We start from the raw sequence: 25,114 nt of genomic DNA on the forward strand, positions 1-25,114 counted from the left end.
CACTCCCAAATTCTTGACAGCTGGTTTTACATAGTTAGCCAAAGCACCAAAATTTGGTGTTACCACATTTGGTATGCCAGTGCGCTCAAACACCATGATCTCAGTTTTACCATCATTCAGGTAAAGGAAGTTTCGGGACAGCCACTGCTTTACATCACGAATACAATTAAATAATGATGACAAAGCATCAATCCCATTAGTCCTCACAGGCAGATAGATTTGCAGATCATCTGCATAACAATGAAAGGACAAATTGTGCTGGGTTATAATTGACCCCAATGGCAGAATGTACAAAGAAAATAGAATCGGCCCAAGGACAGATCCCTGCGGCACTCCACAGCACAGAGGAGCAGTTGATGAGGAAAGGTCCCCAATCATGACAGAAAAGCTCCTTTCAGCCAAATATGATCTAAACCACTCAAGTGCAGTACCATGAATGCCAATAAAATGTTCCAACCGGGAAACAAGTACTGTGTGATCCACAGTATCAAAGGCTGCTGTGAGGTCCAACAGAACCAGCACAGCAGGATTCCCTGCATCCACCGACAGAGTAATATCATTATGAACTTTTAAAAGTGCTGACTCAGTGCTGTGTCACGATCTAAACCCAGACTGGAATTTTTCAAGGATGAGATTGTCTTCTAAAAATGATTGTAACTGTAAAAAGACAACCTTTTCTAAAACCTTAGATAGAAATGGCAGATGAGAGACAGGTCTAAAATTGGATAAAACTGATGAGTCCAGGTGAGGTTTTTTAAGAAGAGGTTGAACCACAGCATGTTTAAAAGCAGCTGAACAGACCCTGATCTAAGGCAAGCATTGATAAAAGTTAGGAGACCCGCCCCAACAGTATTAAAAGCCTCCTTCAGCACCTTAGCTGGAACAACATCAAAAGGACAACTTGTAGATTTTATGTGTTTTACAACATCAGCGAGAGATGCAAAAGAAATGGGCTCAAACTGTTCGAGCACAGCAGAATGTGCACGAGGAGCAGACAACTCAACATTACAGCTCTGATCAGCGTTCTGTCTGACTGATGAAACCTTATCAATAAAAAACTGAAGAAACTCCTCACAGGTTGTGGTTGTAGCGTCCAACAAAACAGAGGTGTGTGGATTTACAACTGAGTTTATAGTCTGAAATAACACACTGGGACGATGACAAATGCTAGAAATAATATGAGACAGATATTGTGCTTTTGCCTCCTTCACAGCCTTCTGATAGTCAGTTAGACTGTCCCTCAGAAAACCCAGAGACACCTGTAGTTTGTCCTTTTTCCATTTTCTCTCCGCCCGTCTGCAGCGTTCCCTGAGGGCACGGGTCGTGGCATTTAACCAGGGGTCGGATTTTGATTTCCTGGATTTGCAGCGCATCGGTGCAACAGAGTCCAAAATGACTGTGCATGTAGAGTGGAAAGAAGAGAGGATGTTATCTGGGAGTAATGGAGAAACCAGTCCATTCATGGCATAAAACTGAGAGTCCATGAAGGCAGCAGCAAAGTCCCCCGCTGTCGAGGAGGTGACCAAACGGCGGCGAGAGACAGGAACAAGTGGCTTACTAGCAGATGGAGGAGCAATAAATTCAAAAATAACAGGAAAGTGATCTGAAATAGCAATGTCTGATATGTCCTTAAGTGAAACTGAGAGCTCAAAAGAAATAACCAGGTCCAAGGTGTGTCCAAGATTATGTGTTGGTCCATCCACAACTTGTGTTAGACCAAAAGAGTTCAGGAGGCTTTTAAAATCATCAGCCAGCTGATTAGAAGGACAACAGATATGAATATTAAAATCACCACAGACCAAAAATTTGTCATATTTTGGGATAAAATCTGCCAGAAACTCAGAAGACTCCTGAATAAAATCCTTATTAAATTTTGGTGGACGATAAACAACAACACAGAGCACAGGACAGTCGAACTCCATCACAAACAACTGAAGTTCAAAAGTGGAGTAGACATTAGAAGATAAAAATCGGCATTTAAAACTGTCTTTAAAAGTCGTGGCCACACCCCCGCCTCGACCTGATGCTCGCGGGGAGCTGAAAAACGAGCAGTCGGGGGGGAGGAGCTCAGAAAAGGCGCTATTTTCACCTGGTTTCAACCAGGTCTCCGTTAACAGGAGAAAGTCCAGATCACGACTGGAGAAAAAGTCATTCAAAATGAAAGTCTTACTTGTGAGTGACCTTGTGTTGACGAGCGCCACACGGACTGAGCGCACGTCAGTCTGCTGCGAGACACGACTGAGCGGGCGCAGGTTCTCCTGCACGCAGCCACGACTGCAGCTCCTCACAGGACGGCGACGCGGAAGAATTTGAATTTTTAAATATCTGTATGTATATTCGTTTTTTTCTGTCATGATTGATTTGTTTTGGTATGTTGTGTGTTCTTAGTCTGTCATCCTGCTACAATCCGGCATATTTACATGTAACTATGTTCATTAATATGCATTGTCCCATTTCAAATAAACTTGACTTACTATACATATATATATATATATATATATATATATATATATATATATATATATATATATATATATATAAACATGATTGGAACTGAAAGAAAGATAGGAGCATCATATTTACAATATGTAAAGTGGAATTTAGATGTGATAAGGTGACATTACTGCAGGGATTTGTAAACGAGTTGTTATTACACATGATTTGTGGACATATTAATATTGCACGTGATTTGTGGATATATTATTGCATGTGGCTATTTCACAGTGTTATTGTACAGCCTGACAGCAGCAGGGAGGAATAATCTGCGGTATCGTTCCTTCTTGCACTGAGGGTGCCTCAGCCTGTCACTGAAGGAGCTGCTCAGCTCCACTACAGTCCGGTGCAGAGGGTGAGAGGAGTTGTCCATGATGGATTTAAACTTGGTTAACACCCTCCTCTCAGCCACCTCCTCCAGAGAGGACAGCCCAGGACAGAGCTGGACTTCCTGACCAGCTTATTCAGTCTCTTTCTCTCCCGCTCTGTGCTGCCTGGGGCCCAACAGACGACAGCATAGAGGAAAGCAGAGGCTACAGCAGAGTCATAGAAGGTCTTAAGCAGAGGCCTGCTCACTCCAAAGGATCTCAGTCTCCTCAGGAGGTGGAGGCGACTCTGTCCTTGTACAGGGCGTCAGTGTTGTGAGTCCAGTCCAGTTTGCTGTTGAGGTGAACATACAGGTATTACAATTTGAAAACAAATGCACCCGAACGTGATGACAGCTTCAACTGCTTAAAGTAGACCTGCATTGAAATAAATGCAGTCAGATCTTTGGACCAAAAAATGACTTATATTTACACATAAGATCCTTCTGAATGTAGTAAAGTAAATCTGCAAGCCCAGATCTGTCATTCAAAGGAGAAATCTTCGTTTAAAATGACAAATTTACAGCTAAAATTTAGCCCTCCGCAAAACTGTCATCACATCCGGGACGCTGCCGAGACGTCAGAGAGAAGACCCTATCCCAGCATGCATTGCGCGCACCAACTGTAATTTGTGGATTTATGTCAGTTTGCATCTGCACCTTTTTCTTGTCTTATACGGAAGGATCTACTTTTTAAAACTTCATATTGTCTTGCGGCACGTTTGGTGAGTACACATTTCTTTTATTTGTGCTTGAAAATTATTTTGGGGGACTTTTTCATACGCCCGTTTGAGAGGTGTCGCATTGAAAATCTACTGTCTTTCACCTCCGGTGTACCGTCGCGGGGTACGGAGGCGGGACCCGCAAAGATTTCAAGTCATTAAAAAGATATAAACCTCTCTCTGCGGCACCGATTACCGAGACGTGCGGCGCTGCGGATTTTGCCGCAAGAAGTCTGTCCTTGCGAGCAACAGGTGTCACCGGCTGCTTCGCATTAAAACAGCAAGCGTATTCTCTGGACTTGTGCCAAGTTGGCTGCACCTCCATTCAGTAGACAGGGACGTGGTGCCGGCTGCACAGCAGACACGGGGGCGGTGTGAGTGGCCCGCTGTGGCATTTACCGAGCCAGACTCGGTAAGCGCATCGGAGGCAGAGAGCGAGGCGTCGGGGAAGAACGTCGCCCGCTGTCGATGTCGCCGCTGATCTGAGCATGCAGAGCTGTATCTCACATTCATTGCTGCTTACTTTTGGATGTTGAAACCAGGATGTGTATAACAGTAACATTACTAACAGATAAAATCAATTTCAATGCGGGATCTGACTGAAGGCGTGAGTGCTCCGTCTTCTCCCTGACGTCATGGAAATGACCCGGATGTACAAAGTTTTCGCTGAGGGCCAAATTTTAGCTGCAAATTTGTCATTTTTAAGTGAAGATTTCTCCGCTGAATTAGAAATTTGGGCTTGCAAATTTACTTGAATGCATTTATAAGGGTCTTATAAATACATATCAGCTATTTCTTTGAGATCTGACCACATTTATTTCAATGCAGGTCTACTTTAATGCTAACTTTTAACATTGAAAATGCCATAGACATGCTAACGTGTTAGCATCGGGATCTGGATGGTGATCCGGATCACCACTAAAATTTAATCACTTGTTCCTCTTGTCATTTCCCTTACGAAAAAGTTCAATAGGTTTCTATAGGATTCTGTAGAGGTCTTATAGCTTTCTATATAACACCTATAGACACGCGACCTACAGGGGTCTTGGCCTATAGAGACCGACAGCATTCTACAGACATGCCAGCATATAGAAACACCATATTAATCAATTCTGGCATTTTACTCAAATTTAGCCAATAAATTATCTGATAGAAAAAAAAAAGTGGAATTTGGATGAAAAAACAGATTGTTTTATTTTGTCTGCATATTTTTATGCAAGATAATGTTGCCACTGTACTAGCAAGGAGACATTACTTTTTGTTCACTTGTAACTATAATATATTTGAGAAGTGTGTATATACACATCACACTTATACACAAGCAGATATAAAACGCAAAGTATAAAAAAGTTACACAACATTATTACAAATTCAACAATATCTTTTATTACAAATTCAAAATTATTAAATGTATATACTTGTACATAATCACATATATCATCTTGTTTGTAGAACCATGGAACTTGGAAACTGCAGTATCATCAAACACAAGTATAGTTGTACACATCCAAACAGGTCAGCATTAATGCAGTTTGCTTCAAATGGTTACTATAACATCTGTAACTGAAACTACACATGCATATGTTATATCAGGTCAACCCGTACGCCAGTGTATATATGCCTATATGCCATGCAAATAATTTCAGTAAGTGTATACAATCCTGTAGGACCGTTTATATCCTATATGCCAGAGGTGGTACGAAGTCACTAGCAAGTCATGGATTGGCAAGTCACAAGTCTCAAGTCAGCTTGCAAACAATTGGTGGCCATTATGACTTGAGACTTGCCAATCCATGACTTGCTAGTGACTTCGTCCATTTGAAACTGTCTGCTAAAATAATGTTCCTACACAAATGTTTTGCATGTTTGAACTCTGCCTTTTGATTTTGTCACGTATAAATTTTATTTGATATTTTTAGTGAAATCCATATTTTAGCTGTCCTAGTAGTTGTACGCTTATATGTGAATTTGAGCATACACATTTACATTTTTCAGTCACACATTAACAAAAGTCTATTCGTGTGCAGAATTTCTGCTGGTCAAAATTTACCAGTCCTGGGCTATATCATTTATCTCAATCCATGACAAATGCATACTGTATTTCTTCTATTAGAAGCAAACCACTAGAAGCGCATCTCAACCAAAAATTCCATTCTTTAAGTACCGAAATGTTAAAATATTACTTATTTTGACCACAGAAACCCCTCTGTCATTTACGTAAGCACATGCGCTTCTGATTGAGAAAATACAGCACATGTATTTGACATTCTGCAGTCTAATAGCAAAATCTGTGTTCACAGAGCTTTAGGATTTCTGTAAGCTAACCTTTTGGGTTCTGTTAGTCTTATGTACTTTTGTAATAATGTAATGACAAAATCTATTAAAACAATTTCACAGGCTGTCCTATAGGATTCTATAGACAGACCTGGAGAATTCTATAGACTGTACTATAGAATTCTATAGAGGGCCAAGTTCTGCTAACATGTAAAACATTCATGTGCAACCATCAATTCACAACTTAATCCCAGTAGAACCGAGAAGGCAGTGAGCACAGGTAAGATGAAACATTAGATTTCATAAAAATACATTTTTGCAGGATGTCTCCTGGATAAATACAAATATTTGGATTATCTGCATGTTGGTCAATATTTACAAGAAAGTCAGATGAACAGCCTAGCCTTGCATCAACAAATGATAGTCTTCGTGTAATGCTGAATGGCTTTACTAGTATGATATTTGCTTTATCACACAAACAAAAACCATCATCACTCATGCAGTCTGGTCCCAACTTAACACAGAAAAAAGATTAAATTCTTCCATATTTATACACACCATGAGTAAATGCAACATAGCAGTTGCAAGGCTGAGCAGATCAAAAATAGTCACTGCTGGTGATGAAAAATAAATCTCTTGTATACAATGGCGGAAGTGTGCACTTGGTTCCCTGTCAGTCTGCTTGCAGCCAGTAACTTTGATGGAGGCAGGATAACTTGCTCTCCTTTGCCAAGAGCACACAAATTATTTGAAAACATGTTTGTGCATTTTGATTTAGTGTGTCTGCTGGCCAATGAGGTGTACAGGACAGACACATCAGTGTTCTCCTCCATGCAATTAACTGCTAACTCTGTCATAACCTTCATGAGAGAGAATGTCTCACAAATCTGCAAACCAACTTCCTGGGTACTGTGGAAACACCTAATCAAAGTCCTGTTGTATCCCTCAAAAACAAAGGTGGAAGTTGCCCATAAAGGGCCAGTGCTGATAACTGACTGGGCAAAATGAATCAATGAGTGGACACTGAAAGTGCAATGTCTTATTCTATACAACTGCTCAGTCATTAGAACAAACATCCTGAGGCAAGTGTTGCTCTCACGAACCTTTCTTTCAAAAACAGTCTCCCTCATGAGGTCATAAATACCAAATACAAATAAGAACCAGTGTTTCATATACACGGCAGGTAAAATTTCCTGAAATACCACCAAAGAATAGAACAGGAGAGCTCGCCATTCAGATACCTTTCAATACTTCTGCGTTTTGAGAGACCTGGGGCATCTGGTTATTTCACTTCGAGGTGCTATATCCTGCAGTCTTTATGAAGGTATACCATGAACAATGTCATTTATGTTAGTTTCTCTCAAGAGTTCATCAATATTTCGATTTTCAAGGGCAGCTGCCACTTCTGGTACTTTCGTCATTCTTTGCAGCTATGTTTTGACAGGCATCCTGAGAAAAAAAAACTACCTTCTGCATGTGAGATGTCTGCACTGAATTCATTGCCGCAGTTTGTACAATTCCTTGACAATTTCTCGGGGCCAAGATATGCAGTACACTCCATGCAATAACAGTGAACCTGAAATTGAAAAAGAAGAATGGTATGAATATAAGAACATTGAAACATGCTAGAGCATGGTCGTTTTTTAATGCACAACAGAAACTTGAGCAACACTGATTATCAATGATAAGCAATCTGTACCCCCCATCCCCCCCCAAAAAAAAACACACCAACAAGAACATGATTTACTAGCATACCATGGCAAATTAGAACAGCACAGACTAATGCTGCATTTACACATAACGACAAGTCACGAATACCACGAAGTATACATTCTTGGCTGCTGATCACTTTAAGAATGTCAGGAATGTGCCAAGAATTAAGCAAATATGACATTCGTAACGCGTCCTGCCTATGTGTAAATGCAGCATAACTCCCTTATATGAAACACATTGGTCAGTACAGGTGATGACTGAATAAAAACTAAACATACCTCGTACATTGAATCTTCAACACTCTTGTACAGCAGGAACACTGTTTGGACAGTGTATATTCATCAAAGAAAGAAGATCATCCAAAGAACTATCAGAAAGACCATGCCGCAAGACACAGGACACTATCAGCAGTAGACTCTGTGACTTGGTGATGGGTGCATCTGGATAAATTGGAAGATTTCCATCTTCAAGGCTGAATCCCTAAAAAAGGCAAAAAAAAAAAAAAAAACCCAAACAAAACACACACACACAAAAAAAAAAACCAGTGAGCATCAGAAAGGTGTAACATTAGTCACGGGGCTGATATCAGAAAGAGCCTTAGATAAACATGTGGCTGCACCCATCAGACATGGACTGTTTCTAGTTGGTTGAGCCATAATTTTTTATTATATGAACATTAATTCTGACACTATTAGATAGGCGAGCAGTGACCACTCACTGGCTACGACTATGCATATATTGTCATCATGTATGAAGAACGGTCTCACAAATATATTTGCAAATAATAGAAATTTGCACATAAACAAGACTTATAAAGGACCACCCAGGAACATGCTCAGATTATAAGACAGGATTCTGATTTGCAAATTTGGAGAGGTCAAAAATATGAAAAGCTCAAGAACGGACGGACACTTACGAGGAGAGTCAACATATCAGTTTTGTAACAGAGCTAAAAAGATGTTTTCATATCAATATATACATACGGTATTTTCTCTATTAGAAGTGCATACGCTTATGTAAATGACAGATGTGTTTCTATGGTCAAAAATAAATAAATAAATAAGTATAAATATTTTAAAAGTCTTGTATACAAAGAATGAAATTTTTGGCCCAAGGTGCACTTCTAATAGAGGAAATATGGTACATGTATGTTTGAAGTAAGAAAATATTTTAATCTGTTTTTCTTTTGTTAAGGTCGTGAAATGAGTAGACAATTCATACTGTTACAGTGCATAGAAAAACCAAACACCATGTTTGCTCTATTAGAAGGGCATGTGCTTATGTAAATGACAGAAGTAATTTTATGGTCAGAATAAGTCATATGTTAACATTTCTATATGCAATAAATGCAATGTTTGATTTAAGTGTGCTTCTATTTATTTCTATAATAGAGGAAATATGGTACATAAATTGGTCTCATTCATGATGCTGACTTACCCGGTAATTATCATCTGGTTCATCTCCTTCCTCCCCATCACCATGCTGAAAATCATCATCTTCATCATCTCCTCCAGAGTCAACTCCATTGTCATGACAATCTTCATCCCCCTGATCCATTTCTTCATTTTGTCCTGAGTCTCCACCCTCTTCTTGCCCCAAATCATCCTCGCCTTCCTTGTTGCCATCAATATGCCAAGTGTTATCATCTTCAACGTTACGATCAGATCCATCATCACCATATCACGTCTGCTGAATCTGCTTGGTCTACTTCATTGTGAACATCACCCTCGGTTCCACTGTCCACTAGATCATCCTGTTCTAAAACCACCCCACCATCTTGAGAACTACTATGTTGAAACACAGCTCCTTCATTGGTAAGTCAGTTTCAGGTTGTTCATCATCAGTGCCACAGTGGTTACAATCAATTCCTTCGTCAGTCTTTGGATGCTCCTAGGCAAAAAATATAGGATACATGCACCTTTAGCAACATGAATTTCAAGTATGCACAGAAGTGGCATTTAATATTTTTAATCTTGATTGATGTTTAAAAGCCAATATCATGCTCTGATATCTATATCCTGATCATATGTAAAAACATTATGCTTCTTCTACAAAAATCTGTTATCTTAGGAACGGATCACTAGCTCTTGGGAGGGGGGTGTGGTCAAGGAAGGAATTTTTTTCATATAAATCCAAATTCCTTTTTATGTTTTACACTGAATAATTTGCTATTATATTATTTGTTATATACAAAATGCAACTTTTATTCCCTTTTCCTCAGATACTGTATTTTCTCTTCGAAGCTCAGGTGATATCTACATGTTCATGGTAACAATAGGTCATATTTTTAACATTGCCATTGTATTGTCTGATGCTATCCCTACACAACAGTACTAGAAAATGCATTCCCCCCAGATTACCCATGTAGAATATAGCGTGAAACTAAAAGGGCGCTACAACTACTTATCTTAAACTTCAAATACTGTATTTGCTCTATCAGAAGTGCACCTAAACCAAACACTGCATTTACTGTGTACAGAAATGTTAATGTCTTATTTTTACCAAAAGTGTATCATGTAAGTGCATGCACTTCTAATAGAGCATATATGGTGCAGATAAAATTGAAACAAAAATACTGCAAGCCGGAGGCAGTCAGACTTCAAATTATTTTAAGTGCTTTATTGCGCTAATTTTTTTTAAAGATTATTTCTCCATATTATGTTTTCTTTTGGGCAGCACGGTGACTTAGTGGTTAGCACTGTTGCCTCACAGCGAGTAGGTCGTGGGTTCAATTCCCGGGGCCTTTCTGTGTGGAGTTTGCATGTTCTCCCCGTGTTTGCGTGGGTTTCCTCCTGGTGCTCCGGTTTCCTCCCACATCCAAAGACATGCGGGTTAGGTGGATTGGAATCTTTAACAAAATTGTCCTTAGGTGTGCGTGTGGGTGTGTCTGTGTTTGTTTGTGGCCCTGCGACACACTGGCATCCTGTCCTGGGTGTACCCCACCTCATGCCCTATGACTGCTGGGATAGGCTCCAGCCCCCCGCGGACCCTTGATTCGACTAAGCGGTAGAAGATGGATGGATGTTTTCTTTTTTGTGAACCCTCATGATCAAATGGTCTGGCCCTTAATTTGATTAGAATGGTGTGCCTTTATGTTACATGTGTTTTTCTTCGTGAAAGAAATCTTATTTTTTTCGCATGCCTCGCTCTGTTAGTCTCTTATTTTTTAATACGCCCCCCCGCAATGCTACAATACTTTTGGAGTAACCCCCCCGACTGTTAGTGACCCAGTCTAAATAAACATAAGGCTAAACGGGTCTCTTTTGTACTTACGGGAGCAACCGACTGTGAAGAGTTGGGATCAATGGTTTCACCACATACAATTCTTCTTCTCTTTCGTCGAATGCATCTCGTTTGTCTCGGAAGAGAGATATCGGGATTAATCCCATGTTGTCTGTAACGTTGTAGAAGCATGTCAACCCAAATATGGCCGTCGGGTTGTTGTTGTTGTTGTTGTTGTTGTTGTTGTTGTTCTTCTTCTTCTTCTTCTTCTTCTTCTTCTTCTTCTTCTTCTTCTTCGTCGTCGTCGTCGTCATCGTCTTTGTGTTTAAAGGCGGTTGGCAACCACCACCAATTGGACTGCAGTGTTGGTCAGGAGAGGCCGTCTGGTTATGTGCGCATGCGTACAACAGATTCAAAATAAATACATTTTTTTAAAATAAATAAAACTATAATTTAAAATAAAATTAACCTTTCAGTTTTCTTTATAAAAACATCTAAAACTTAGATCAATGTGAACAAATAAACACGTGTAAGTCATGAATCTGTCTGCGGGTTATATATATCCCATGATGCCACGCGCCCATAGGATCGCGCGATTTCAAAATGAGGCTGTTTTTTGGAAAAGGACCGCGTTATTTTCGTCTGTTCCTTTTATTTCGCATTTACGCTTGTATTATGATGAAATACAGCCTTTTTGAATTCTTTGAGGAAGATGCCGTTGGAGTAGGCGAAGTGGATTGTAGATTGCAGAGTCTTCGATTGGAAGTAAAACAGAGGTATGTATTATGTTACGTTGTTAAAAAGCGATCGCCTCGGACATCACACAAGAAGCGAGAATGGAGTTCCGAGTGTATGCGTGGGCTCATGAGTAGGAAAAACTCAGCTCGGGATAAAAGTGACACGCCGCACCGCCGCCGTTCAACTCCGCAAAGTGGTTTGGTTCCTCCGCCTCCCAGCCGAACACCGACGCTGCTCTTTCACCGTGTTTCCGCAACGACACCGAGCAGCCGGGCATATGGCTTCAGGAACCAGAATGAATAAATAATACACATATGTATGTATATGTGTTCAAGTTCAACACATTGCTTATTAAGTATGCAAATTGGTCTGAAAAAAAAAAAGAATTTTTGACATTTTCAACTCAGTATGTTACAGTTAGGTTTTCACAGAAGTATATATTTAGATTCTAAACATGCAAAATAATAAATGTGAAAATAATTCAATTTCAGATCCTAATACCTTGAAGAATTAACATTCATGTACCTTCTATTTCAGATGATCTTCCAAGCTTGCGCCACACTGCAAATAAGTATGCAAAGAACACAAATGTATGTTTGCAGTCACCAAACCAGAAGGGTTTGACTCGTCCACAGAAGATGACCGTCCACTATTGCAGGTACCGTTTCTATGTTTGCTTCTTGAATCATCAGTGTGACATCATTATGTGACACAAAACAAACAATACTTGTGCCTATTTGAGGCAATTTATCAACATGGCATTTAAATTTACATGCTTTCATGTCCTGCAAATTTCACCATTATCTTGATTGGGAAACTGAAAATACGTTCACAGCATTTGTGCAGTTTTTGTCAAAGAAATACTACTTCTGGAATTTGATGGTGATTTTGACAGCGTATGCCCTCCAGTAACATTGCTCTCTTAATGGCAGTTTAGGGATTGTTTTCTTGCTTTCTAGACGGGCCGCTCCACTGCCGACCCGTGCTGACCGACCTGCTCCACTTTCTAGGACGACCCGCTCCACTGTCTCAAGACGACCCGCTCTACTTTTCAGTTGAAAGACTCACTTATTTAATGATAGAAATGTAGAAGGAATAACACTTACTGACATGACTGAATGAACATGACATTGTGCGCTGCAGATGACGTTTGTATATAATTCGTTAACCACGTTTGTGTGTATATATAAGAAAACAGCAAATTTTGCTAGGGGGATGACATTAAGTTATCAGATGAATAAGAATGAAAAACAAGTGAATGGTATCTGGTAAATAAGAATAAATATCTCCGCTTTGTGAGTGGAGCGGGTCGTCCAGCGCAGGTCGGCAGTGGAGCGGGTCGTCCAGAAAACCGGAGCAGGTCAACCAGACACCGTTTTCTTCATGAATGCACTATGATAGTGTCTGTGTATGTCCTTGTTATGTGTATTTCACTTTAATGCTGCATGTATGACTCAGAATATAATTTTGTCTCTGTAGATTAAGAAGAAAAAGAAAGTGGTTTCAAAGAACAATGATGAAGAAAAGCTGGCAAGAGCTATATAGAAGGAAATGAAAGAGAAGGTATGTATAAAGTAACATTATGATTGTTTCCAAGAAATGGTATAATAGTATATACAGATAAAGTACATTTACTGCCGTGCTTTACATACACATCATATTAAACTGTTCTTTTTACCACACATGTACAGACCACAATGGCTTCACAAGAAGAAGAATGTATTTTGAGTCCTGAGGTAAGCTACATCTACAATTCTTATTGTTCTTTGCTTGCTTTATTTATCATCGCAACTCTTTTTTTTTTTTTTTTTTTTTTTTTTTTTTTTTAATTTCAGTAGGGTTAAATTAATCATGATTATTATTCTGTTACAGAGTGAAGATGATGATGAAGTAATGGACAAGAGCATGCATATTGCATTGGTGAGCACCCCATTGCCCTTTTTAACTCATAAAACACCCAGTGGCAATAGTGTCAGTCATTTTGACTTTGTATAATTACTGAACAATCGGCATTTATTTACAGCTGGACTTAACTCCCTTGTTGCATTTATGTGTGCCAATGATGTAAAAAAAATTGACAATAATTGTACATTGTGTCAAATTTAAAGTGGCACCTCCACATATACTGGAATTCTGTTTTTTTCTTTAGCATAAAGATAAATGTGTGCACACATACAAGTATATTTGCTTTCTTAAGGGGGGGGGTCAATTGTGAACAAAAATCATGTTCTGTGCAAAAAGCCAAATTATTTACTTGGTGCAATTTACTGGTAACATGTACCAGATTAAAAAAAAAAAAAAGTCACTGCCATTGAGTTATCTTTCATTTTGGTCAGTTAAAAAGAGAGGGGAAAAAAAGACAAAATAATAATGGAATATTAAAAATTAAACCAGGCAATACTATTTTTTCTTCCATTTGTGCACATCAAGCCTCCATGGTGAAAAAAGGATGTTTTTCTTATTCTGGACAATGCTTTGTATACTGTTTGTTGTAGGAAACTTTTTACTGTTGTACATCATCTCAAGCTTTATTTTGTGCCTAACCTAGTGTCTTTTAATTTCAGGTAACTTTGTGGCCAGGGGTGGCCATAACAGTTTGGCAAAAGAGGTTACTAAATGCAAAAAAACAAATGTTAAAGAATACACAAACACCCTGCTGTGGATGATTCTCACACCAGAAGTGCTACAATCATCTTCCCTCACTGGAAAGAAAAGCAACGCTTTTAAAGATGTGAGAGCCAAAAAGAAGCTGCCTGGTGTAGAGTTCATAATTGGTAAGTTAACTGGCATAACAATAACATTATTAATGCAATGTCTTACATATATTTGCTCTATTAGAGGTGCACCTAGACCAAAAATTAAATTCTTTCGATACAGAAATACTAAAATATTACTCATTTTGACCATAAAAACACCCGTTATTTACGTAAGCCCATGCGCTTCTAATAGAGGAAATATGGTAATGTTTTTCCCCAGCTTTGGGAACTGGTGGTATAATTTTTAACTAATATTTCTTGGAAAATTATTTTTGAATAACTGTTTTAATTGCTGTTAAACCCTATGCTGGTTGGTTTTGCTTTTATCTGCATGCTGCATCCACAAATTAGATTTTATTTATTCATTTATTTTACATATGCAGATTATATCAAAGAACAGACCCGTTCTCCTGATGTTCAACCAGTCAAAACGGCCATCACTCACCTCTTGAACACCGAAGGCAAACGCTTGCTGAAGAAGTGTGATACCGCTGATTAAAGGCTTGCCCTAAAGTTAATGTTCAATATTTCATCCAAGAAAAAGTTACATTTTGTCACTTTTTGTGTATTGTTTGTGTATTTGTGAAATAAATGTTATATTTAAATGTTTAATTGTTCCCATTATCCTTTGTATATTTTATGGCATTATGACTTGTAGGTTCCTATAGAGATCCTATAGGTTGGCCTATAAGCTCCTACAAAGATCCTATAGGTTCTGATAGAAATTCTATAGGCTCTTATAGAGATCCTATGGGTTGGCCTGCGGGCTTTTATAGCTATCCTATAGGACTGCCTATAGAGGGCCTATAGGTGAAACGTCCCAATTGCCTATAGCCACTTATAGGTTTCTCTATGGTGGCCTATAGGTTTCTCTATAGGCTTGTCCACGGAAATTCTATAGCCTAGCCTATAGCAACCTATAGGTCATGCCTATAGAATTACCTATAGATTTTTTCTGTAAGGGTTCCAACCACTCCACAAAATTTCATCAAAATCTGTTCAAAACTTTCTGAGTTATCCTGCAGACAGACAAACAATCAAACGCAACCGAAAACATTACCTCCTTGGCGGAGGTAAAAATCATGAGAATCCGAGTGGGTGACCTGGGAGGCACCTGATGATTTCACACGGAATGACCCATAAGTAGTTGGTTCCTTTGCACTTGTGGGTGCCAGTAGTTGCTGTCTGCGGCCGCCAGGGGGTGTCAACGCCACCACTTTGGAGTCTCGTAGGTGAAAATGTGGTCGGATTTACGTAAACGTTCTGGGGATTAACGTGTTTTTGTGCCGCCATATCTGTCATAGTTTGTGTTGTGGAGCTTGAGCAGCGCCAGGTATTTGGTATTAAAATATTCAGCGTGTGTGCTGTGGGGGACACGATGGATAAGCAGCGCCGTGAGTGCGTGGACGAAGAGCAGATAATATCTCAGAGGTTTGTGCGCTGATGTTTTCCACACTGATGGGAGCCGACGGTAGTAAAAACAGAAAGGTGAGTGAAAATCCTCGATCTTTATTAAGTAGAACTGGAGGTTGATGCCAGTGCAAATATCAATGCCAATCTGAAATCCGTGACAGCAGCGTTGTTTGAACAGGACCACTGTGAAATTAAATTGCAGAGACAGCCGTGAATTAGTTGGCAAAATGTTTCACTTGTTATTTTTATACTTGAAATAATGAAAAATCAATATTATGACTCTACCTTTTATTTTGAAGGCAACATTGTTAGACTTCCGGTATTGCTGGAGGCTATAGATTGTTGTCAAAACTTAAATGAACTCTTTTTTTTAACCTTAGTCATATTCTGTGATTTTTTTTGTTGTTGTTGTTATTGCCCATATGGCAACATACTAGTATCATTGTGTTGTAAACTACAATGCTTACATACTGCTTTTGTTCAGTCTTTCAGAAGTGTGCTAAAATGACTTGTGCCATTTACCTCCGCCAAGGAGGTTATGTTTTCGGTCGCGTTTGTTTGTCTGTCTGTCAGCAGGATAACTCAAAAAGTTTTGAACGGATTTTGATGAAATTTTGTGGAGTGGTTGGAAATGACAAGAGGAACAAGTGATTAAATTTTAGTGGTGATCCGGATCACGATCCAGATCCCGATGCTGACGCGTTAGCATGTCTATGGCATTTTCAATGTTAAAAGCATTAAGCGGTTGCAGCTGTCATCACGTTCGGGTGCATTTGTTTTCAAATTGTAATATTTCTTAAATTTATTTTTGTTGAAATTTTGTGGAGTGGTTGGAAATGACAAGAGGAACAAGTGATTAAATTTTAGAGGTGATCCGGATCCCGATGCTAACGCGTTAGCATGTCTATGGCATTTTCAATGTTAAAAGTTAGCATTAAGCAGTTGCAGCTGTCATCACGTTCGGGGTGCATTTGTTTTCAAATTGTAATATTTCTTAAATTTTGTTTATATATTAATAATCTAATGATTGTTATATACAAATTTAGAGAAAGACAAAAAGAAATAGATCACTGTGCCAAGGAGGGAATCTCTTTAGGGTCAGTGACCCTATGGCCTTGTTTAGAGAAGTGTTTCATAAATGTTAAATTCATATATTTGCAGTTTAGTTGAATAATAAATTGAATTTTGTCTCATTTGTTTTTGTCTATAAGCACATGCAATATCAATATCAGTGCTCAGATGACAGTAGCTTCTGGGAAAGGTGCAAGTTGCAATAAACTGTGATGCCAAGCGCTAAGGATAAATGCTATCCAGTCACAGCAGATGAAACTTTTTTTACTACTGAGCAAACATCACTGTTAGACTTTTTTAGGTTCAATGATTCCACGGTGTGTAGATGTTATGGCATCAGTGACCCCATGGCCTTGGCGGAGGTTTGCACTCTCTGAGTGCTTCTAGTTATTTTATGTTTTATTTGTCATTTTTTGGCTTAAAATAGTTCATGCCATTTTTACACACACTCCAATACAGTAGGTGGCGGTATGTACCTCTAAAGCTGATTTACAATCCACAGATAAATACAAAAAAATAAGTATTATTTTTATTGTTATTAATTGATTAGTGTTAAGTTTATTTGCAGACTGTGGCTGGCCATATGACCAAGGTGAGCGCCTTAAAGCAGTGATTTATGATTTATTTAATCAATTACGTGTGTTAAAAGTGGCAACTATACTGTCTTGAGGTCTGTGAAATGCTAGCGAGACCAAAACAGGCATTATCTCATAGATGTCAGCCTGACTCCAGAAAGGGCAAATAGGGTGCAGGTTTCTTTGTAACCACCAACTCTACCTGGTGATTTCCTTGATGAACTCATCCTGTGTGCGCAGTGAAATCACCTGGTGGAGTTGGTGGTTACAAGAAACCTGCACCCTCTCTGCCCTTTTTGGAGTCAGGTTGAAACCTATGGGTATTACTTCAAAGATGAAGCCTTGGAGATACAGTACATAACAGAAAGAAATCGGCCCACGCTTGACAGTGGAACATCATTTCAACTAGAAAATACCCAATCCTGAAGGCTGTAATAATAAACCATTCCTTGGCAGAGTTTGGTAGTGATCAGACTATTGCTGGGCAGCAACAAATGTCCAAACAACACAAATTATAAATCAGATTCTCACTTCAAGACAGGGCCAGATATGACCAGAAACTTTGCAATCTAAACAAAGTTGCTGGGGTCCTCAATACATGCACCTTCACACTGGATCATGCAGAAAGAAGCACTCCACATGGTCATACAGTTGTATGCAAATGTTTGGGCACCCCTGATCATTTTCATGATTTTCCTTTTTAAATCATTGGTTGTCTGGATCAGAAATTTCAGTTAGATACAGTGAGGAAAATAAGTATTTGAACACCCTGCGATTTTGCAAGTTCTCCCACTTAGAAATCATGGAGGGGTCTGAAATTTTCATCTTAGGTACATGTCCACTGTGAGAGACATAATCTTAAAACAAAAAATCCGGAAATCACAATGTATGATTTTTTTTTTTTTTTTTTTTATAATTTATTTGTATGTTACTGCTGCAAATAAGTATTTGATCCCCTACCAACCAGCAAGAATTCTGGCTCACACCGACCTGTTAATTTTTCTTTAAGAGGCCCTCTTATTCTGCACTCTTTACCTGTATTAATTGCACCTGTTTGAACTTGTTACCTTTATAAAAGACACCTGTTCAGTCAATCACACTCCAACCTGTCCACCATAGCCAAGACCAAAGAGCTGTCTAAGGACACCAGGGACAAAACTATAGACCTGCACAAGGCTGGGATGGACTGCAGGACAACAGGCAAGCAGCTTGGTAGAAGACAACTGTTATGATTATTTATTAGAAAGTGAAAGAAACACAAGATGACTGTCAATCTCCCTCAGTCTGGGATTCCAAGCAAGATCTCACTTTGTGGGGTAAGGATGATTCTGAGAAAGCTCAGAACTACACAGGAGGACCTGGACAATGACCTGAAGAGAGCTGGGACCACAGTCACAAAGATTACAGTAGTAACACATGATGCTGTCATGGTTTAAAATCCTGCAGGGCAGAAAGGTCCCCCTGCTCAAGCCAGCACATGTCCAGGCCCGTTTGAAGTTCACCATTGACCATCTGGATGATCCAGAGGAGGCATGGGAGAAGGTCATGTCAGATGAGACCAGAATAGAGCTTTTTGGAACACAAAATTGGTTTGGTAAGCTCATCGACCCTTGACCAGTACTAGTTAAGGCCCGAAGTGGCAGGCCAAGAAATATCTCAGATAAGCTGAAGCTAAGGACGGTGAGAACAGTCATAGTCAACCCACAGACCTGCTCCAAAGATCTACAACATGATCTTGCTGCAGATAGTGTCTCTGTGCATCGCTCAGCTATACAGCACACTTTGCACAAGGAGATGCTGGATGAGAGAGTAATGCAGAGGAAGCCTTTTCTGCATACACGCCACAAACAGAGTCGCTTGAGGTATGCTAAAGCACATTTGGACAAACCGGCTTCATTTTGGAATAAGGTGCTGTGGACTGATGAAACCAAAATTGAGTTATTTGGACATAACAGAGCGGTATGCATGGCTGAAAAAGAACACAGCATTGCAAGAAAAACACTTGCTACCTACAGTAAAATTTGGAGGTGGTTCCATCGTGCTGTGTGGCCAGTGCAGGTACCGGAAATCTTGTTAAAGTTGAGGGTCACATGGATTCCAGTCAATATCAGCAGATTCTTGAGAACAAAGTTTATGAATCAGTGACAAAGTTGAAGTTGTGCCGGGTCTGGATCTTTCAACAAGACAACAACCCTAAACACTGCTCAAAATCTACTAAGGCAGGAACAAGTACAATATTCTGGAATGGCCATCTCAGTCCCCAGACCTGAATATTATTAAAAATCTGTGGTGTGATTTTTAAGTGGGCTGTCCATGCTCAGAAACCAACAAACCTGAGATGTTTTGTAAAGAAGAATCGTCCAAAATACCTTCAGCCAGAATCCAGACATTCATTGGAAGCTATAGGAAGAGTTTAGAGGCTGTTATTTCTGCAAAAAAGGAAAATCTACTAAATAATGATGTATTTTTTCTGCTGGGTTTCCCAAATTTATGCACCTGTCCAATTTTGTTTAAAGAATTACTGCATAGTTTCTGTACATCCTGTTAACTTAATTTCCCTTCTCAAATATCACTGTGTTTGTCTGCTATTTGATATATTTAACTGAAATTTCTGATCCAAACAACCGATGATTTATAAAGGAAAATCATCAGGGGTGCCCAAACTTTTACATACCACTGTATTGTCACAGCTGGGTTTCCTTCACAATACCAGTAGTATACCTCACTGGGGTCTCCCTAAGTAGCCAAAAGTACCCTGGGATCCTCCAAAGAGACTATGTACCAAAGACATCCAGTCATCACGCAAGGATACTAGTTAATGTCTAAGTCTCACAGCCACACAATAAGACAGGAAGCAGCAGAACCCAAAAGATTTGGAACTTTGCAGTTATCAGCATTATCGTGAAAAACCCTCTGTCCAGCAATCATGTCTCCATAAGCTCTTTCCGGGCTTCTCTCCACTTCGTAGGCTGAGGACCTAGAGGTATCATGTCACCATTAAGTGAATGTCTGCAGGTTTGACACTTTGACTGCATACAGATACTTTCATGATAGTAAGGTCCGTGACGTCTTTGAAAGACTGGGTCTTACTCTTGATCTAGGACAATTGCAAACCAAGTGTCTTAGTTTGCAATTGTCACACAAGACACTAGGAACTACAGGTGGAAATTAGTATTTTTGCTATAACCTGGCACAATGCATCTTTCCTGTTTTTTTTAGGTCAATGTATTACTGTGCTCTGTCCCTGAGAAATAAAATCATACCATACTTAGACTCCTCACTCAACTTTCAAGTGTTACAGTCAGGGTATCCATCGATTCAAGAAAGCATCAACTGCAAATTCAAGGTCAGAACACTTTTCCTCACTGATGAAGGCACCCTGGCTCAGCAGTCATTGGGCAAGAGGTGGGGTACACCCTCAGCTAGCCAGTCAACGTAAAGTCACAAATTCACCTAACCTGTATGTCTTTGCAAGTGGGAGGAGGCCAGAGCACTCAGACAGAACCCACAAGAACATGGGAAGAACATGCAAACTCAACCCAGAAAGGACCAGCTCGGATTTGAACCGGGGACCTTCTCATTGTGAGGCACAGCGATAACCGCTAAACCACAAGCTGCCATGGAATGTTTCATTCTTTGCAAATATTGCAATATCTATCAGAAATAGAAATTGCAGTGGTTGTTTTTCCGTTATCATGCAGCTCCGTGTGATACAGTGATAAATAACGTCTAACAGCAGAGGGCTTTGACTAGTTCCCTGAACAAACAGAATGATTTCCCATCGTTCCTGGTCAAATCGTGAGCATATTTACTTTTAAGTTTCTTTTTCTCCTGCACAACTTGCAACAGCACTATGTATCCTAAAGGTCAAGTGAAACAATGTTGCTGAAAGTGGTGCATTGTGTAAAAGTCTGAAATGGGGGTCCAGTCAAAAGAGAGTTTTATAAACTGCCATTTTGCCTTTTAAGATCATGATCTTACTAAATATTTATTGCCCGATAGTATATTAAATTTGCAGTTTGTCATCCCTTAACCACAGCATTGTCCAGTAACTTGTATAAATGATTTTAGTCTGATGAGAAATTGTGCTGTGACTGTTTCTTGGTTGTGCCCCGTCTCCCCTGAAGAGGCCCACCGACAGGCAGAAGGACAAGCACTTTTCATCTGGATGGCGTGGGTTCTTCTCCAGCGTGGGTCTGTCTATCCCAGCAGGTGTCTGTCATCTGGCCCCGGCTGCCCTACGTCTCAGGCAGCACCAGATGCTCCAAAACAAAGTCCCTGATATTCCAGATCACGTCCTGAGGTTGGCTGGAGTTGGTCCAGACAAGCTGAGAGCAGAGTGGAGCCTGCCGGGGTTTGTTGCCATGTTCTTGCCCGAATTTCCTCACAGAAATGTGCCAGGGCACGAACATTTTCAGGTAAAACTCACTTGAGACATGGACACAAACAACAGAGTGACACTTATTTTAAGTTGTAGGTTTTTCTTTTTATGTAGCTCACAATACAAATGACTATTACTCTGTTATTACCTACACATACACACACACCACACACCCATTTTTTAACCACTGGCTCTGATGTTTCTCAATATTTTTGCTCTAACAGGTACTTAGTTATATTGCCAAAGGTTCATTTGGACCCATTCTGAAAGTGAAGGACAAGGCAAAACAGAAAATGTATGCCGTCAAGGTGAGTCCTTTCTTTGCTGCAGCAAGAAACTATATATGTATATTTGTGTGTGTATATATATATATATATATATATATATATATATATATATATATATACACACACACCATATTTACTCCATTATACGCACTGGGGGCCTGCAATTTTTGTGAAGGCATGCGTTCATTGATGATCATTGGGATGCATGCATGCTGTACACTAGGGACGTGAATCTCATCACTGACAATGATTCGATACACATCTCTATACACTACCAGCGATACGATACATCTTGCAATACATGATGATACCGATGACACGATGCAATACGATTCACCCCTGTTCCTGATTTGGTGCAATTTGATATGTATTTGATGGCGATTCAATTCCTCACAATGCGATACGATGCGATTCAACATGATGCAAATACCAAAAATACCAAAAATTTAAATAGAAAATAACAAGCTGCAATTCAGTATGGTACTATGTATTCTTCTTCTCCTTCTGATTCTAATAGAGGCAGAGGATTTGTTTTACTCCTTCGAAGGAGCAAATTTACTAGGTGCAACATTAAGGAACAAGAATCAGTTTTCTCATATGTGGAACCTGTTTGATCACACTGTCAGAACTAAAACAGGCCACTAAACAGTAAAACGCCACTCTCAATGAGTGACTTAAAGTGAGTCACTCATTGAAAGAGTACTGCCTTGGCAAAAGTCATTTGAGATACTTTCTTACCACTCTTGCTAAGTGGCGCAGCGGTGGCCATGGGATTCTTTCCAAAGGACATGGATCTTGTCAAGTTATCGCCAAACGCCTGATGTTAAATGTTTTAGTTGCCTCAAAAACATCTTCCAACTGCTTGCTGCTGTTCTCGCAGGTCTCCATTTTGAAATAGATTTGTTGTGGTAGAAATGTGCTTTCAGGCTTCCGTCAGTGATGGTGCATTCAATGTGCCTCACAGAAAACTTGACGCAAGGACACAGCGACCAATGCATAATGATTTCAGACGGCAATTGAATCAATGCACACTGAATGAATTGATACACTCGCAACGCGCGCGTTTGTATCTAGATATGATTTGTATCAATTAATCTCCACATCCCTACTGTACACAGTATGGCCTTAGGGTACATATAGACATGGGTAGTGCATGCAAGAGAAGCAGCGCAGACTCGAATGTTTTTCTGCATGCAGTAGCAGAATGAGGTGGGCTTCATAGATAATTGGCAAAGCTTCTGGGGAAAACCTGGTCTTGTTAGGAGAGACGGCATCCATCCCACTTTGGATGGAGCAGCTCTCATTTCTAGAAATCTGGCCAATTTTCTTAAATCTTCCAAACCGTGACTATCCAGGGTTGGGACCAGGAAGCAGAGTTGTAGTCTTGCACACCTCTCTGCAGCTTCTCTCCCCCTGCCATCCCCTCATTACCCCATCCCCGTAGAGACGGTGCCTGCTCCCAGACCACCAATAACCAGCAAAAATCTGTTTAAGCATAAAAATTCAAAAAGAAAAAATAATATAGCACCTTCAACTGCACCACAGACTAAAACAGTTAAATGTGGTCTATTAAACATTAGGTCTCTCTCTTCTAAGTCCCTGTTGGTAAATGATATAATAATTGATCAGCATATTGATTTATTCTGCCTAACAGAAACCTGGTTACAGCAGGATGAATATGTTAGTTTAAATGAGTCAACACCCCCGAGTCACACTAACTGTCAGAATGCTCGTAGCACGGGCCGGGGCGGAGGATTAGCAGCAATCTTCCATTCCAGCTTATTAATTAATCAAAAACCCAGACAGAGCTTTAATTCATTTGAAAGCTTGTCTCTTAGTCTTGTCCATCCAAATTGGAAGTCCCAAAAAACAGTTTTATTTGTTATTATCTATCGTCCACCTGGTCGTTACTGTGAGTTTCTCTGTGAATTTTCAGACCTTTTGTCTGATTTAGTGCTTAGCTCAGATAAGATAATTATAGTGGGCGATTTTAACATCCACACAGATGCTGAGAATGACAGCCTCAACACTGCATTTAATCTATTATTAGACTCTATTGGCTTTGCTCAAAAAGTAAATGAGTCCACCCACCACTTTAATCATATCTTAGATCTTGTTCTGACTTATGGTATGGAAATAGAAGACTTAACAGTATTCCCTGAAAACTCCCTTCTGTCTGATCATTTCTTAATAACATTTACATTTACTCTGATGGACTACCCAGCAGTGGGGAATAAGTTTCATTACACTAGAAGTCTTTCAGAAAGCGCTGTAACTAGGTTTAAGGATATGATTCCTTCTTTATGTTCTCTAATGCCATATACCAACACAGTGCAGAGAGTAGCTACCTAAACTCTGTAAGGGAGATAGAGTATCTCGTCAATAGTTTTACATCCTCATTGAAGACAACTTTGGATGCTGTAGCTCCTCTGAAAAAGAGAGCTTTAAATCAGAAGTGTCTGACTCCGTGGTATAACTCACAAACTCGTAGCTTAAAGCAGATAACCCGTAAGTTGGAGAGGAAATGGCGTCTCACTAATTTAGAAGATCTTCACTTAGCCTGGAAAAAGAGTCTGTTGCTCTATAAAAAAGCCCTCCGTAAAGCTAGGACATCTTTCTACTCATCACTAATTGAAGAAAATAAGAACAACCCCAGGTTTCTTTTCAGCACTGTAGCCAGGCTGACAAAGAGTCAGAGCTCTATTGAGCTGAGTATTCCATTAACTTTAACTAGTAATGACTTCATGACTTTCTTTGCTAACAAAATTTTAACTATTAGAGAAAAAATTACTCATAACCATCCCAAAGACGTATCGTTATCTTTGGCTGCTTTCAGTGATGCCGGTATTTGGTTAGACTCTTTCTCTCCGATTGTTCTGTCTGAGTTATTTTCATTAGTTACTTCATCCAAACCATCAACATGTTTATTAGACCCCATTCCTACCAGGCTGCTCAAGGAAGCCCTACCATTATTTAATGCTTCGATCTTAAATATGATCAATCTATCTTTGTTAGTTGGCTATGTACCACAGGCTTTTAAGGTGGCAGTAATTAAACCATTACTTAAAAAGCCATCACTTGACCCAGCTATCTTAGCTAATTATA

General features: G+C 39.6%; 1 protein-coding gene and 2 long non-coding RNA genes across 3 annotated transcripts in view; 2 read left to right on the plus strand and 1 right to left on the minus strand.

The window, feature by feature from the left end:
- Nucleotides 1-5,386: 5,386 nt before the first annotated feature.
- On the minus strand, nucleotides 5,387-11,157 carry LOC117516579. The gene is made up of 4 exons (XR_004562471.1): nucleotides 10,840-11,157; nucleotides 9,004-9,456; nucleotides 7,845-8,046; nucleotides 5,387-7,429 (listed from the first exon to the last, which is right to left on the minus strand). It is a non-coding gene; the product is annotated as an uncharacterized LOC117516579 (long non-coding RNA).
- A 1,849-nt stretch (nucleotides 11,158-13,006) lies between these two features.
- LOC117516638 lies at nucleotides 13,007-14,805 on the plus strand. Its single transcript, XR_004562503.1, has 5 exons — nucleotides 13,007-13,089; nucleotides 13,218-13,262; nucleotides 13,399-13,446; nucleotides 14,091-14,300; nucleotides 14,666-14,805. It is a non-coding gene; the product is annotated as an uncharacterized LOC117516638 (long non-coding RNA).
- A 683-nt stretch (nucleotides 14,806-15,488) lies between these two features.
- The window catches only part of rskrb (ribosomal protein S6 kinase related b), a 31,485-nt gene continuing 21,859 nt past the window's right edge, over nucleotides 15,489-25,114 (plus strand). Inside the window, exons 1-3 of the mRNA XM_034178380.1 lie at nucleotides 15,489-15,770; nucleotides 21,469-21,759; nucleotides 21,947-22,030. Coding sequence (XP_034034271.1) covers nucleotides 15,726-15,770; nucleotides 21,469-21,759; nucleotides 21,947-22,030 — 420 coding nt within the window. The 5' untranslated portion in view covers nucleotides 15,489-15,725. The remainder of the gene's footprint in view (nucleotides 15,771-21,468; nucleotides 21,760-21,946; nucleotides 22,031-25,114) is intronic.

The sequence above is a fragment of the Thalassophryne amazonica genome, chromosome 9 (genome assembly GCF_902500255.1).
Source record: "Thalassophryne amazonica chromosome 9, fThaAma1.1, whole genome shotgun sequence".
NCBI classification, from domain to species: Eukaryota; Metazoa; Chordata; class Actinopteri; order Batrachoidiformes; family Batrachoididae; genus Thalassophryne; species Thalassophryne amazonica.